Raw genomic sequence first — 16,572 nt, 5'->3', positions numbered from 1 at the left:
CTGGTTTGAACCCATCGTGTCTGAGAACATAGTCTGTAAACTTCTTGTGATCTATCTTATGGCCCAGGATATGGTCTGTCTTGGTATTTATTCTGTGAGCACTCGGAAAGAATGTGTACTCTGACTTGTTGAGTGAAGTGTTCTATAAATGTCTATTAGATCCTTTCAATTGATGGTGTTGTTGAGTTCTCTATCTTTGTTGCCTTTCTGTCTCATTGTTATATCAATTGAGCAGGGAGTATTTAAGTTTCCAAGTATAATTGTGGATTTATCTATTTCCGCTTTCAATTCTGTCAATATTTGCTTCACATATTTTTTCTGTTTTTTTAAAAGATTTATTTGTTTATTTTAGAGAGAGAGAGTGAGAGCGTGGGCTAGAGGGAGACAGAGAGGGAGAATCTCAAGCAGACTCTCTGCTGAGCACAGAGCTCCTCGAGGGACTCAGTCTCATGACCCTGAAATCATGACTTGAGCTGAAACCAAGAGCTGGTTTACCGACTGAGCCACCTGGGTGCCCCTATTTTTGTTTTTTGATGCATACACTTTTCAGATAGCTATTTTTTTTTTTTTTGGTGGAATGATACTTTTATTCTTATATAATGTCCCTCTTGGTGGTCTGTGGTACTTTTGTTTGCTCTGAAGTCTACTTTATCTGGTGTTAATATAGTTGGGGAAGTGAGAGTATCCGTAGAAGTAAAGGTTTAGTGTCCCCAGCCAGCTGCTGTTGACACCCAAGGTGGGGAGCTCCTTGTTGCTGATGGGTGGGGATGTGAGTTCTCCTCCCCATGTGGTCTCCACTGACACCACAATAGGGTGCCTCATTGCTAGGTTGACTTCCTACTTGGTCTTTTCTGACAGTGCCCCAAGGAGGGTACCTTTTAACTGCCAGCAGGGAGTGGAAGTCCAGGCTCCCACGGTCTCCATTGATTCCTGAGGGGTGATGGCCATGTCACAGACCAGTGGGTGGATGTCCTGGCTCTCTTCTTTGCTCTGAGACCTCTCTGGAGGGAGTGTAGGGTCACCTACTTACAGCTCGCCAAGACTGGGAGTCTAGGCTCTCCACTTGGCCGTGGCTCCTGCCAGTAGGCATAAAAGTGCAGGTTTTTTCCTGTGGAGTTTGGCTTAGTTCGAGCTGTTATTGTGTAAAATTTTTCTATCTAGTCAGGCCGTCTCTTTACCTCCTTGCTGTACAGAGCATGGTTTTCTTGAGGCTTTCTTTTTTTCTTTCTCTTTCTTTCTTTCTTTCTTTCTTTCTTTCTTTCTTTCTTTCTTTCTTTCTTTCTTTCTTCTTCCTTCCTTCCTTCCTTCCTTCCTTCCTTCCTTCCTTCCTTCCTTCCTTCCTTTCTTTCTTTCTTTCTTTCTTTTTTTTTTTTGTCAGTATCTGTTGGTGTTTCAGAATTGCCAGCGTCTCAACTCCAAGCCCCAAATACATAAGGCAGAAAGAAGACAGAGAATTTACCACTGGTGTTGTTCTTTGGGATCTACGGTCCCTGGCTGGTCTGCTTCCTGCTCTTTGCCTTTCAGAATCCTCTTATGTTCAAACATCTAATTTATGGGTTCATGTTTGCTTAAAAATGGAATGAGTATGAATATTGCAATTATAAGAATTTGCATATTCTGACTTTAACCAATCAGTATCTATAACAACAATTTTATTTTCAGGAAAAGACAACATTTTATTTCAAATTGTAAATGGTCACTTGCCCAGAAAAATTACTAATATCTTTTTTTTTAAACTAAATGTGCCATTTTATTTTGGATGCAATTGTTGCTCTTGGATTAACAGACATTGGACATGAAAACTCTTCTGTTTTAAGTATGCTATGATTTTACTGTCCATCTATTGTGAAGAACACTTGTATCTGTAACTAAGGAGGGAGAGAAAGCAATTTAAAAGATGTTAAACATTTCTTTATTCTCACTTGAAATGACTAAAGGCCAATTTAGAATATCATAAATTAGCACAGTCTAACCAAATTTGCTTCTGGTTAAACTGGCCACATTGTGTAGGGCAAAATATCCATAGCAGCTACAGATTATATGATGCTTATGTTCCTGGAAAGGTTATCCCTATACAAAGGCTAAATCTGCAGAAAAGAAAACAAAAAATATATTTATTCAAGTAAAAATGGGCAAGGGATGATTTGCAATGTTCATGTTTGGTAACTGAAGTAAAATTTCTCTTAATCAAATTTATAGTTCTGAAGGTCACAGCTTACTTAGTGTTTTCTAGGATTGAGGTAAAAGAAAGTAACTATTGAACTGAAAATACAAACAAAAACCCAGCCAGAAAACAAAACGAAAAAAATGTGTATGGTGCCTGGCTGTTTCTGGATAATGAATGGGAAGATGTCAGTTTTCCTACAGTGCCCACATTTCATTCTCCCTTTAGGGTTAGTGAGATTTTTAGGGCTCACTTTTAATGTAGGTACTTTTAACTCAAGATCTGCATTGTGTTCACCTGAGGACTAAATTATGGTATGTATTCCAATCCAAAAAATTAGTTTTTGTTTATTATATCTTTTCATAAATATCATTAAATGTGAGCATTGAACTATGAATATTATCTAGAAATCTCTAAAACTATATACCAGACTATTCACTGAGCTACTTTTTTTATAATAAATATATTAGGAAATAATAAACTCGTAATTTTCAGGAATAAGACTTTAAAAAAAATTTTTTATGGGTGTTCAACTTGCCAACATATAGAATAACACCCAGTGCTCATCCCATCAAGTGCCCCCCTCAGTGCCTATCACCCGGTCACCCCTACCTCCTGCCCACCTTCCCTTCCACCACCCCTAGTTCATTTCCCAGAGTTAGGAGTCTCTCATGTTCTGAGGAATAAGACTTTTTTTTAACACCGAAACTAGTTCTTCTGATAGATTTTTTTCTGTATCCTTTATTTCAAGGTAACCTGTCGGTCTGTCATTTTATATATTATTTAAAATAATAATAATCAGTAATCTCTAAGTTTTTATGACTAATAATGCAAACATCTATTTCTAATGTTTAGTCTGTAGTGTCTTATTGCACAACATAAAAAGAGTTATTTTCCCACTTTCCTTAAAGAATGATTCTAGAGAATAAGTATTTACAGCCTGAAATTAAAGATTTGGGGTTTGCAAAAGATTGTATTATTGAGAGTTGGTCACTTAGTTAAATTGATGGATTTTATCATCTCATTTGATTTAAGAATTTCTAAGTCCCTACAGAAAAACAGAATTGGCAAAGCTCTGGATGTTGTTGTTGTTGTTGTTATTATTATTATTATTTTATTTTTATTTTAAAGATTGTATTTATTTATTTGAAAGAGAGAGAGTGAGCATCAGTAAGAGAGCAGTAGAGGCAGAGGGAGAGGGAGAAGCTGACTCTCGCTGAGCAGGGAACCCAACATGAGGCTCGATCTCAGGATGCTGGGATCATGACCTGAGCTGAAGGCAGACACTTAACCAATTGAGCCAGGCAGGTGCCTCTAGACCCTATTATTGTTAATAAATCTACAAAACCACAGTACTCAGTATTCTCTTTCTTTTTTAATAAGATTTTATTTATTTATTCATGAGAGACACAGAGACAGAGAGAGAGAGGCAGAGACACAGGCAGAGGGAGAAGCAGGCTCCCTGCAGGAAGCCTGATGTGGGACTCCATCCCAGGTCTCCAGGATCACGCCCTGGGCCAAAGGTGGTGCCAAACCGCTGAGCCACCTGGGCTGCCCTCTCTTTGTAGAAAATAGATGACCACCTGTAGAAAATTGTAGTTGTTTAAAGATATATTTATAAATTTTTTGCTGTCTTCCTTTGAAAAGGTAGAGATTAATTTCTCTCCTCTTGAGTGAGACTTGGTGGTTTGTTTTAGCTAATGGAATATGATCAAAATGACCATGAATGAAATCTGAGACTAGATCATCAAAGGCATGGTGGCTTTCTCCTTGCATTCTTTCTGGAATTGCTCATCTATGGGAAGGCAGTTGCCATATTGTAAAAACACTCAGGCACCATATGTAGAGAACTGTATGGTGAGGAACTAACATTTCTTCCTCTTATCAGCCACTGAGGAACTTAAGCCCTCTGCCAATAGCTGTGTGAGTGCACCATCTTGGAAGTGGATCCTCTAGTCCCAGTCAAATCTAGGTGAAAGCATCTATAGATGAAGTCCCTTTTTTTTTTTTCCAGATGAACCCCTAAGTGAAATCTCATAAGAGACTGAAACCCAGAACCACCCAACTAAGCCTCTCCCACGTTGTGAGATAATGTTTAAGCCACAGAGTTTAATATGTTACATAGCTGAAAATAACAAAGATCTTTCCCTCCTTAAAATTCTGTGTTTTGGATTAATTCTTGGTACCAAATGAATTATATCATGTTAGATGAAGCATGACTTTGTTATTGAGTTTTCTGGAAATTCAATGTGGTTTAAAGAGATGTGTATGGGTGCCAAGTTGGCAGAGGTGGATTTTGGTGACTTTGTTGGCTTTGTCAACTTGGCTATGTTAAATGTTTTTTTCTAGAATCCACATTCCCTTTAGTTTCTGGTTAGGGTGACACACAAGACATTTTTTCATGAGCACTGGAGAACAGAAGTGAAGCAGCAGCCATTTTGGTTTTTACATTCAGATGGTCAAGGCAGGTACTTACATATCTCACACGTTGTTGTTTATTTGTTGGCTCAGCTCACTGGGGAGAGATAGCAGCCAAGTCTGTAGATGCTTCTTCTTTTCCTGGGTCCTCATTTAACTTCTCTGGTTCCTGGGATAAGTGGTGTTTAGGTCCATGATAAAGAATGCCAGCTTCTGTTGGACACCTACAGTATGAGGGTTGGAGCTGCTAAGAATTTGCATGGACTCTAGAGTGTCCTCATGGTTTCTAGCTCATGCTCATGGTTCCAGTTTGTTTTTACTTTCCCTCTGTTTACACTCATCTTCTCTTTTTTACTGGCTGATCTTCAGATTTCCACATCCAGCATAGGACCCCCTGCCTCAAAAAAAAAAAAAAAAAAGCCTTCTGGAGATTGTTTAACTACCTCCCACAACCATTTAATCAAACCCCTAAAACAAGTACTTATTGTCTCTATCTCTACCTGTATTTCTCTATAATCTACCTTAATCTCTTAATAGTTCTGCTTCTCTGATTTGTAACTTGACTAATAGAATGATCACACTTATTGTGTGCCTTCAAATATGTTCATTCTCAAACCCATTAAAGTTAGTGCAAGAAACACAAAGTGTTCTTGTGAAACATGAGGATTATCAGTCTCCACCTCCAAAAATAAATTCTGATTCACTGAATCTGATGTGTAGCCTAAGGATCTGCATTTTATATGTGCATCAGATTCAGGTGGTCCAAGCATCATGCTTTGAACAAACATTTCTGAATATTTTGTCATGTTTAAAATATATTTCATTGAAATGAAAGTTTTCCAAAGTAGAATTTCCTCTCTATGACTGGTGCTGTTAAAGTCAAATCAAGGTGAACTCATTCAATAAGAAATCATTATTCACTTGTATGTTAGAAGCGTGTTCCAGGGTGAGAATGGGTATCAAGGTGTCTGGTGAAAGATGTCTTGTAAAAAGTTTGACTCAGACAGAAGACTATTCTAGATAGCTGGATATCAAAACTTTAATTTTCAAATATATTAGAAGGTAGATTAATGAAAGATTATGTCATGGCTTAAAAAAAAAGAGGTAATGGGAATATTTTTCTGTTTGTATTTTGTTCATTTCCACAGCTGGATTCTGATGGCACCATTACTATAGAGGAGCAGATTGTCCTTGTGCTGAAAGCTAAAGTACAGTGTGAACTCAACATCACAGCTCAGCTCCAGGAAGGAGGTAAAGGTGCTGAAAATTATGTCTTCTTGTGTTCCTACCCCAATCCTCAAAAAGACTCAAGTTTCCCTTTTAAGTAGTAGCAGAGTGTTCCTCACTAGTCTTTCCATGTTTCTATACGGAGTGTGTAGAATGGATTCAGGCTCTTCTCATTTCTTTAACCGCAAGCTCTTCCCTCCATATGGACAGAATGACTTGCCTGATTTTTGAGTTTCAGAGTAGCAGCTGGGCATGTGCATGTCAGTCTCTTTCTCAGGCCTCAGATCTGTTTGTGTGCAGAGAGCATGAGTACTGGTTTGTCCTTAACTAGGTAGTAGGCTTGGAGGGGGCAGGCTCTGTTTCTTGCGCATATTGCTTGCACTTTTGGGTAGTACAGATAAATATCAGAAGAACAAACAAGGAGGCCCTTTTATATGTACCTAAGCCCTGTTCTCAAAAAAATTTTTTTCTTAGTGAAATAATCATTTAATTTCCATATGCCTGACTCTTTGTGTAATTTTTCAATTAGTTCCAAATTCAAGTGGGGAACTAGGAAAACAAAACAACTCTACAGGTGAGCTTGTGGTGGTGTTGGTGCTTTTGAGTGGTTCTCCTCTTGTAAATATACAGGAACCTGTGGCTTGTGCTCCTTGGGGCCTGGTACTCACTCACAGTTCTTATTGGGGCCATTGAAAAAAGTTACTTATTGGAATCTTTGGAGTAGTAGGTAAATTATAAGAGTTTACATGGGAAAATTTCTTGCCTTGATAGTTGATTATAATTAAGGAATTTTTTTTTAAAAGAGAGGTGCTATTGACTGAATTTCCTAACTTCCCAACAGTCAGAATGCAGCAGATAATGTCTTTAAAGCTATGCCTTACTAAAATTAGCAACTCAGGAAACAACAGATGTTGGCAGTGATGTGGAGAAAGAGGGCCCTCTTGCACTGTTGGTGGGAACGCAAGCTGGTTTAGCCACTCTGGGAAACAGTATGGAGGTTCCTCAAAAATGTTAAAAATAGAACTACCCTACAACCCAGAAATTGTGCTACTAGGTATTTATCCAAAGGATACAAAAATACTGAGTCAAAGGGGCACATACATCCCAATGTTTGAAAACACAATGTCCATAATAGCCAAATATGGAAAGAGACCAGATGTCCATTGACAGAAGAATGATTAAAGAAGATGTGGTATACATATACAATGGACTGTTAGCCATCAAAAAGAATGAAATCTCGCCATTTGCAATGACTTGGATGGAACTAGGGGTATTATGCTAAGCAAAATAAGTCAGAGAAAGACAAATACCATACAATTTCACTCATGTAGAATTTAAGGAACAAAACAGATGAACATAGGGAAAGGGAAGGAAAAAATAAAATAAAATGAAATCAGAGCAGTAGACAAACCATAAGAGATTCTTAGCTATAGGAGACAAACTGAGGGTCACTGGAGGAGAGGTGGGGGAGGAGGGATGAGGTAATTAGATGATGGGCATTAAGGAGAACACTTGATGTAATGAGCACTGGGTGTTATATGCAACTGATGAATCACGAAATTCTACCTCTGAAAAGAATAATACAGTATATGTTAACTAAACTGAATAAAAAAAAAAACAAAACGCTATGCCCTAGGGTACTTGGATGGCTCAGTTGGTTAAGCTTAAGACTTTTGATTTTGGCTCAGTTCATGATCTCAGGTTTGTGAGACTGAGCCTGGGGTAGAGCTCTGCACTGGGTGTGGAGCCTGCTTAAAATTCTCTCTCTCTCTACCTACCTCTTCCCCCACCTCTCCCTCCCTAAAAAGAAAAAAAAAGCTATGCCCTATAATGAAATATCTGGTTTGATCTACTTCATTCTAATCTCCAAATACTTAATTTAAGAATTTTTATTAAAGTTTATAACTTCTACCTCTTGAATAATATAAGCAATTTGAAATATTTTAATTTCTTCCAAATTATATGTTATTGTCATATAATTTTACATTAATAAGGTCATATAGTTTTATCTTAATTATATATTTTAATTTTTCTTCAAAAATTTACAAGAATGTCTTTTTGTAAGATTTCTTTATGTTAGAAGTTGCTTGCAGTGAATACTCTCAGTGTTCGCTTGTCTAAAAAGGTGTTTATTTCAGTCTCGGGTTTCAAAGGTGCTTTTTCTGAACATAGGATCCTTAGTTGAGAATTATACTTTTAGCACCTGAATATTATTTAATCTTTGCCCTAGCTTCCATTGCTGTTGGTGACAAATCAGTTTTTGGTCTTTGTTGATGATTAATTTTTTTTCTCTCTAGTTCCTTTTAAGAGCTTTTCTTTGAGTTTTATATTCTGCAATTTTATTCTGTTATCTAGGTACAGATTTATTTGATTTCTGAAGTCTGAGGATCTGCCTTTAGCCATTGGTGGGAATTGTTTGCTATTTTGGCTTTGAAACTTTTCTTTCCCTCATTCTCTTAGTCTTTCTATCTGGAACACCAATTAGACAAATCTAGGATCTTTTCACCCTACTCTTTGTGTCTTCATGTCTTGTATATTTTTCTTTTCTTTGTTTCTCTACAGTTTCTTTACTTTGTTTCTCTACTGTTTTGGTAATTTCTTCAGATATATTTTCCAATCTGCTAACTCTTTGTTCAGCTTTGTCTAATGGCTGTTTAATCCATCCATTAAGTTAATTTCGATTATCCATTTTTCACTTTCTGGAATCTTTATATTTAGTATTTATAGTCTTTTTTATCTTCAATATCTTTTCAATTTCTTCTCTTTTTTATTAAACATGTTTTATATTCTTTTTTCTTAAAGATTTGATTTATTTATCCATGAGGGACAGAGAGAGAGAGAGAGAGAGAAGCAGAGACACAGGCAGAGGGAGAAGCAGGCTCCATGCAGAGAGCCCGACGTGGGACTCAATCCCGGGTCTCCAGGATCAGGCCCTGGGCTGAAAGCGGCGCTAAACCACTGAGCCACCCGGGCTGCCCTATTGTTTTTTATAATTATCAAATTATAATATTTGATAATTCTAATATTCATAGACTTTGCTTTTCAATACTTATTACCTCACACGGTGGTTTATTTCCTGTGTCTAATGATTTATGATAAACAACTCATGAGGTTTTCATTGAAAACACATTTAAAAAAATATTTTATTTATTTGAGAGAGAGAGAGCACACAAGAAGTGGGGATGGGCAGAGGGAGAAGCAGACTCCTTGATGAGCAGGGAGTCTGATGAGGGGCTTGATCCCAGGGTTCTGGGATCATGCCCTGAGCCAAAGGCAGATACTTAACTGAGCCACCTAGGTGCCCCAAAGACACATTTTTCCAGAGACGATTTCTGTTACTTCTGTTAGGTGACCTAAGTCTACTTTAATCTAAATTTAAACCACATATGAATGTGAGCTTTTAGTTAGAAATTTTCAGAGAATTGTTTCTTCTGTTGTTTTCTATTCTAATTCTACATGGAGCCAGGAGTGAAACAAGCCAATCTCTTTCTGAAGGATAGTTTTGTTTCTTGTTCACTAACTAATGCGGTCATGTCTGGATGGGATCCTGACATTATACATGGAGTTCCTGTTCAATTTCTTGACTGCATCAGGCCTCAGGCTCATCTTTTGTTACTTGAACACAATCGAAATCCAACCTCTAAGCCAACAGATCAGTAAAGGCCTCCAGGGTAAAGCCCTAAATACAGTGCCTGCTGATCCTATGAAATAATTTCTGGCCTCAGCTCTATTCCTTTCATTTATAGTCAGCAAAGCCATGTTTTAAGAAAGCAGGTTTTTATATTAATCCAGTCTTTGTAGGTGTTTTTTCCTAGGAAGGAGTTCTCTGACACTAACAGTGTCAGAAAAGAGATTCATTCATGTACCTGTAAAGAGCACTGATTCTGATAGCTCAAACATGCAGGTCTACTAACAAGGAGTAACATCACCATTAAGGAATTTATAAAGATTATTATCTATGAAGGCTAAATGAACTATTTTCTATAAAGTCCCATGAAATATTGAGCTGGAATATAGAGACTAGCTAGTCCAACATTGTCATCTTTAGTGTCTCTTTAACAGTTCAACAAATATATTATTTGCTCACAGTGTATTGTTTCTGTAGTAAGTACCGGAAAAAATGACCCTATTCTGTCCTTGCCCCATGGAGATGATGGAGATGTAAGTTTAACAATAGGAGTATGTGTGTGTAAGTTTAACAACAGAAATATCACAACTATGGACCCATTGAAAAGGTATCTTATTTGATTGAGGATGATGGATTGGAGGAGGCTTCCTGGGGGAATAATCATTTCATTTTCAGAGTAAGGGGGTGGGAATTAGATGTGTAGAGGAGGAAAGGAAAAAGACATTCCTGGCAGAGGGAATAGGATAGGCAAAGCCAAGCAACGATGAAGAGTCACATGTCACATGAGTGACACATAAAAAGAATAAAGGATCTGGATATAAACTTATGTCTAAAACTTCTGAAGGTGTGAATCATGGGAAACATATAGGTGAATAAATATTTAAAGAGAAAAGGCACTTTCTTTGAGGTCTTTCTTTGTACAAATAGGATAGAATTAAATCTGGTCAAATTTTGATTTACCTTTTAATGAAAATATATGTAATTATAGTAAATTGACTAAAAAATGTCTTCAGTTTATATGTAAAAAAACTAGAATGATATTTTGAATTCACTAGTAATTTAAGAAATTTCCATCTTTAAGTTCTCTTAAAGTTGAAAAAGGTGTATCAAAATGTTTAGGAATGAGCTGTTGTGCTGTCTACAATATACTCTAAAATACCACAGCAAAAAATAAATTAGATGAAATACATATGGGAAAATATTAGCAAGTGTCAATTCTAGGTGATGTATATATACATATATACATATATATATAACATTCTATGTTTTATTTTTGAAAAAAAGTGTAATAAAAAGAAAATACAAATTTTTTCATGACTATGAAAATGAAAGTTTAAATGCAAATACCTATCTATAAAATGATTCAAGTAGTTAAAAACAAAACCCAAAATATTATTGATCCCAATTCGATTTCACAAATGTTTGGTTACACTTATTTCGGGTAACTGTGGAATTGAAAGAGAAAAAGTTAGAGTCTCCAAATTTTAGACCATTCTGTGTAAAGATCATAGTTTGACAAGCATCACTAATAAGTAGTTTGTCCTGGCATACACAAGAGATAACAAGGAATGTAATTAATAGTGTTAATTTATAAAGAGAGATGGGTGAATCATCAGGCAATTAATTAGTTTCTTGGTAACGAATAAAAGTATTTACTCGCATAGGATGTGAAATGATGATCAAAGAGTAGATGTTAATTAAGATCTCTATATTAGCTGTGTGAGGCCATGGCTTCCCCAATCCTTTCAACCTTTGTGAATATTTATTATTCTCTTTGCCAAAGAGCCGCCAGAGAGATGAACACAATCTACAGAAACACTATTTTTTTTTTAAATTTTTTTTTAAAATTTTTATTTATTTATGATAGTCACAGAGAGAGAAAGAGAGAGAGGCAGAGACAGGCAGAGGGAGAAGCAGGCTCCATGCACTGGGAGCCCGACGTGGGATTCGACCCCGGGTCTCCAGGATCGCGCCCTGGGCCAAAGGCAGGCGCCAAACCGCTGCGCCACCCAGGGATCCCCAGAAACACTATTTTTGAGGAATGTTGGTTTTCTGAATTTTGGGGAGTGTGTGTGCATGTATGTGGGGTGGTATAGGGAACTAGAAAACTGTCCCCTTGAGCATGAGGAAAATATCAGCAGATTTGTCTCCATAGTAGTTTAAAAACTACAGTTATAGAATAAATGGTCATTAGGTTTTAAACTTGTATGAACACCTTATTCCATTATGTAACTATTGCCAGAAAATTGCAACATTGCATTTTATCTATTTTCTTTTTCTATCTATCTATCTATCTATCTATCTATCTATCTATCTATCTATCATCTATTTATCTATCATCTATCTATCTATCTGAGAGAGAGAGAGAGAGAGAAAGTGCAAGCAGCAGGGAGGGACAGAGGACCGAGGAAGAGGAGTCCCACTGAGAGGGACTCAGTGTGAAGCCCTACATGGGGCTTAATCTCACAACCCTGAGGTCATGACCTGAGCCAAAACCAAGCATTGAGTGCTTAACTGACTGAGCCTCCCAGGCACCCCTCCAGCATACATTTTAGAGGGGCAACTATCGGGATATAAGAATGTGTGTCCAGGTCCAGTTTTTGTAGAGTGCACGATAGCTGGTAAAGGATTGTAGGTAAATGAGGATGAATGACTTGTTAAAGACAGCGTGAATGAATGGGAAGCCATATGGAGTGGCAGCAAGATACAAAAGAGTGTCTAGGGTAAAGTTGAAGGAGATTGATTCACTGCACTCTGTTTAAACAAGAAAGTAAAACAGAACACAGGTAATGATGGAAAGGAACAGGTGAAGCTGTGCTCCAGCAGCAAAAGCCAGTGTGATGGATTCCTGGGTTGCTTGTGATATGGGAAGCACAGGCTTCTATTGTGTGAGCAAAGTGAGGCTGTTTCCAAGAAAATGTCCTCTTCTGTAAGAACAGTGTGGGCGACAGAAGACATTTCCTTTTTCTTATTGTTTCAGCAATTCCCAAAGCAAATCAAGTTATTTGTTTCCATTCGATATGGAGGACGCTAAAAAGTTAATTTCAGGTTTATGCTGAGTTCTTTTCTGTACAGATCAGGGTTTGTGGGACTGTTCGAAGCTGAATAAACAACTTGACAACATGAACATCAGCTAGAACAAAATTCCTCAGCTTCAGTAAGTGTGATTGGCAATTAAAAAATTGAGAAAGCTGTAAGGGATGGTACTCATGGTAGCAGAATAAGGGTCCCCAAAGATGTCCAGACCCTACTACCTGGTGTTATGCCTGTGTATGCTATGTAACGTGGCACAAGGACGCTGCCGATGGGTTTAGTTATGGGCCTTAGAATAGGGAGGTTATCCTGGATTATCTGGGTGGGTCAGATTTAATCTCTTGTTCCCTTTAAAGTCTCAGAGGAGGGTGGACGAATCAGTAAGGGGAAAGAAGAGTGGAGGAGAGACTGGAAATGTAAGAAGGGTTCAACCTGCCTTGCTGATTTTGAAGATGGAGGAAGGGAGTCATTAGCCAAGGAATCCAAGTGGCTTCTAGAAGTTGATAGCTAGAGAGGAAATGGGGAACTCAGTCCTGGCTGAACTCACTGGAGTTCTGACTTAAAGCAGAATAGTGAGATAATAAGTCTGGGTTATTTGAAGCTGTGAAGTTTGTGGTAATTTGTTATGGTTGCAATAGAAAAATGAATACAACACTCATTAAAACTAATCTCATTTTGAAATGGAGGATATGCTCTTTTCTTGGAAGTTCAATATACAACTAATGAAGAGGAGTCCTGAAGAACGGAGTGTTGACACTGACTGAATATTTGTTAAGCCCTTGCCAAAAACAGACAAAATTCCCCACACTTACTATTGGAATGCGATGAGAATGCAGTTAAAAAATATAGAAGGAAAGGGGATAAGGAGTACTTTGGATGTAATTGTAAGTGGGGAGAGTTTACTCAAAAGTGAGCTGTGAATAAAAGTCTGTAGGATGGAGGGGAATAAGCCTTCAGGCCATTTGGTGAACACACCAAATTGGAGGGAGAACTAGGAGGATCTTAGCAGAACTCAAGTTGAGGAGATAGTGGGGAAAGTGGATTTTGCAGGGCTTTTAGACACTGTAAAGACTTGGCTTTTGCTGGGAGTGAGATGGGAAGCCTTTGGGAGATTTTGGCTTATTGTGTGAACGAATGAAGGGAGAGCAAGAATGGATCCTGGAAGACCAGATTTACCTTTCAATGAAAAATTTCTTCAATGTATGTGTAAAAAACTAGAACAGCATTTTGATTTCAGTAATTTAAGAAATTTCCACTTTTAAATTCTTTTAAGGTTGAGAGCTGCATATCAAAATATTTAAGAGTGAGCTGTTACGCTGTCTGCAATTTACTTTAAAATACCACAGCAAAAAAATAAATTAGATGAAATAAATATGGTAAAATATTAGCAAGTATCAATTCTAGGCGATGTGTGTGTGTATATATATGTGTATATATATATATTCTGCTATATTTATGAAAAAATTTTATAATAAATATTTTCCTAATGTCTATGAAACAAAATAAAATGTAAATGTAAATGTATTTGCATACCTACCTATAAAATGATTCAAGTAGTTAAATTTTGGGAATTGAAAACCCAAAATTTATTGATCTCGGTTTGACTTCACAAATGTATATTACTTGTGTTATGGTTACATTACATTATCAGTTCAGTTATAGAACTGAAAAAAGACAAACTTGGAGTCTCCAAATTTTAGATTGTTCTGTGTAAATATCATGATTGATGAACTTGGACCATGGTGTGGCAATGGAGGTTTTAAAAAGTACTGCAGTTATGGATGCATTTTGTCAATTCAATACCCTCCACTCCAAATCCTTTTATACTTGATTCTTGAGGAGAGTAGAGCTTGTGAGAATTTTGAGATGAGTGTTAGATTCAAACAAATTACTAGAATTATTGGTAAAAAAAAAAAATAAGCAAAGACGTATTGGTAAAAAGGCAAACTCAAGTCTTGGAGCTTACCTGGGAAGCTCAGTCTGTTTCACATATCATATTTTTTAATAGCAATTTTTAAAAATCTCAAGTAAAAAATGTATTTATAACTATGGTTGAATTTTACTAAAGTTGTTCACAATGAATTCCAGTGTTTCCTTTATGTTACTTGCTCAACTCACATATAGTGGAATCACTAAAATGTTTTTAATTTATGCAAACCAAATGTTCCTATTAATAGATCTTTATGAAACTAGGTGGATGACTCTTAGGACATTTGCCTCATATCAACCCCATTCTAGTTTCCACAATCACCAATTTGTTTTACACTTTGCTAAGATGGAGACCTGGAATTTTGTATTTTGAGTGCATCTATTATCTGGTTCCAATTGCATTTTTGTTTATTTGCTTTTTAATTTTTTTCTTTATTAGAGGGAAATTGTTTCCCAGAATGGGATGGACTCATTTGTTGGCCCAGAGGAACAGTGGGGAAAATATTGGCTGTCCCATGCCCTCCTTATATTTATGACTTCAATCATAAAGGTATTGAGTTTTTCTGAAATGATTAAATTGGAATAGAAATGTACTTAAAAAAAAAAAAAAAGAAATGTACTTTTTTCCTCCCCTAATGAGGGCCAAGTGAATTGAGCAATCTCAATGTTTTTCTTCATGTCTTTACAGGAGTTGCTTTCCGACACTGTAACCCCAATGGAACATGGGATTTTATGTACAGTTTAAATAAAACATGGGCTAATTATTCAGACTGCCTTCGTTTTCTGCAGCAAGATATCAGCATAGGAAAGGTAATGATACCTTTGTATTTGTGAGCCCCTAAGGGAAAATGGAATAATATTTTTATGCATTTCTTAATTGTCAACTATCACATATAAAAACCTCTTTATTCTAGGACACAAAGATTGTAAAAGATGAAAGCAAAGTTGGAATCTTTTTAGCTATCCAGTTAAGGAAAGGTGTAGGACCTGAAACATTCTAGTTTTTTTCTTTAGGTTAGAGTTATCTGGCTGAGATATATGCATATATACTTACAAATATGTGTGTATATTGTGTTATAGTATGTTATGTGTACATTATATTTAGCTATACTACATTAGATTATGCATACAAATCAAAATAGGTAGTCAGCACCATGATTTACAATTTCTTGTTACCTGTGAATGGCTACATCTCATTTCATTCTATATTCCTGAAGGAGATTTGTATTCTATTTTATTACTTATTTTATTTATTTTAAAGATTTACTTATTCATCAGAGACACAAGAGAGAGAGGCAGAGACAGAGGCAGAAGGAGAAGCAGGTCCCTGTAGAGAGCCCGATGTGGGACTTGATCCTGGGACCCCGGGATCACACCCTGGGCCAAAGGCAGATGCTCAACCACTGAGCCACCCAGGTGTCCTGAGATTTGTATTTTAAAGATGTATTTTTCATTTCATAAGATTAGCCAGTAGGTGATTTCATTAGCATAAGAAAGATTAGAGTTGTAGAATTAAGGATTAGAAGCAAGGGGCATCCTTTAGGTCTTGCGGACGATGCCTTAATTTTATACCTGAGTCAGCTCAGAGCCAGAGATTAGGTATTAGTCAGAGTGGCCCAGCTCACTGATGACAGGCTTTAAAGCAGAATCCCGATATCCAAGTTCTTCATCAGTGCTGTTTGCAGTATAGCAAACTGTTGTAAACTTTGGAAACTTCTAGATAGTCACTTTTAAGTGATACATGGTGCTTTAAAAGTCATGCTTAATTTCCTATCACTCAAACCTCATGAGTAAAATGCATGATGATACATGCATATGATGTTAAGAGTGAACATGATAAATAGATGTATAAATGATTTTTATTGGGACCCTGAGAACAGTCTGTCATACATAAACTCTACGAGCATTAGAGATTTTTCTTTATGCTTGATTTTTTTTGGAGAGGGGAGAAGCAGGGAGAGCAGGAGGAGAAGCAGTGAGTTACAGATTTCTTTGATTTTGCATTTTGCACTAGTCAGGACTTCCTTTCTTAACTTCCTTCTTTTCTACACAAAGCACTACCACCTTAATGAACTCTTTAGTAAGTTGCTGAAAGACCTTCAGCTCCATTTAGGTCACTGTTGACAAACTTTTTGGATAAAATTAGTCAATGTGAGGAGATGATGTATTCCAC

General features: G+C 36.9%; 1 protein-coding gene across 3 annotated transcripts in view; it reads left to right on the top strand.

Moving 5' to 3' along the window:
• PTH2R (parathyroid hormone 2 receptor) overlaps nt 1-16,572 on the top strand; it is a 145,798-nt gene that overhangs the window by 16,374 nt on the left and 112,852 nt on the right. For 2 of the 3 annotated variants that reach the window (XM_077884853.1, XM_077884852.1), the window contains exons 2-4: nt 5,731-5,839; nt 14,839-14,949; nt 15,088-15,209. In XM_077884853.1, the coding sequence (XP_077740979.1) occupies nt 5,731-5,839; nt 14,839-14,949; nt 15,088-15,209 (342 nt within the window). The remainder of the gene's footprint in view (nt 1-5,730; nt 5,840-14,838; nt 14,950-15,087; nt 15,210-16,572) is intronic. The other variant, XM_077884854.1, reaches the window with a different exon arrangement.

The sequence above is a fragment of the Canis aureus genome, chromosome 36 (genome assembly GCF_053574225.1).
Source record: "Canis aureus isolate CA01 chromosome 36, VMU_Caureus_v.1.0, whole genome shotgun sequence".
In the NCBI taxonomy this organism is placed as follows: Eukaryota; Metazoa; Chordata; class Mammalia; order Carnivora; family Canidae; genus Canis; species Canis aureus.
Note: the sequence above shows the minus strand (reverse complement) of the source record. Positions and strands in the feature narration are given on the sequence as shown.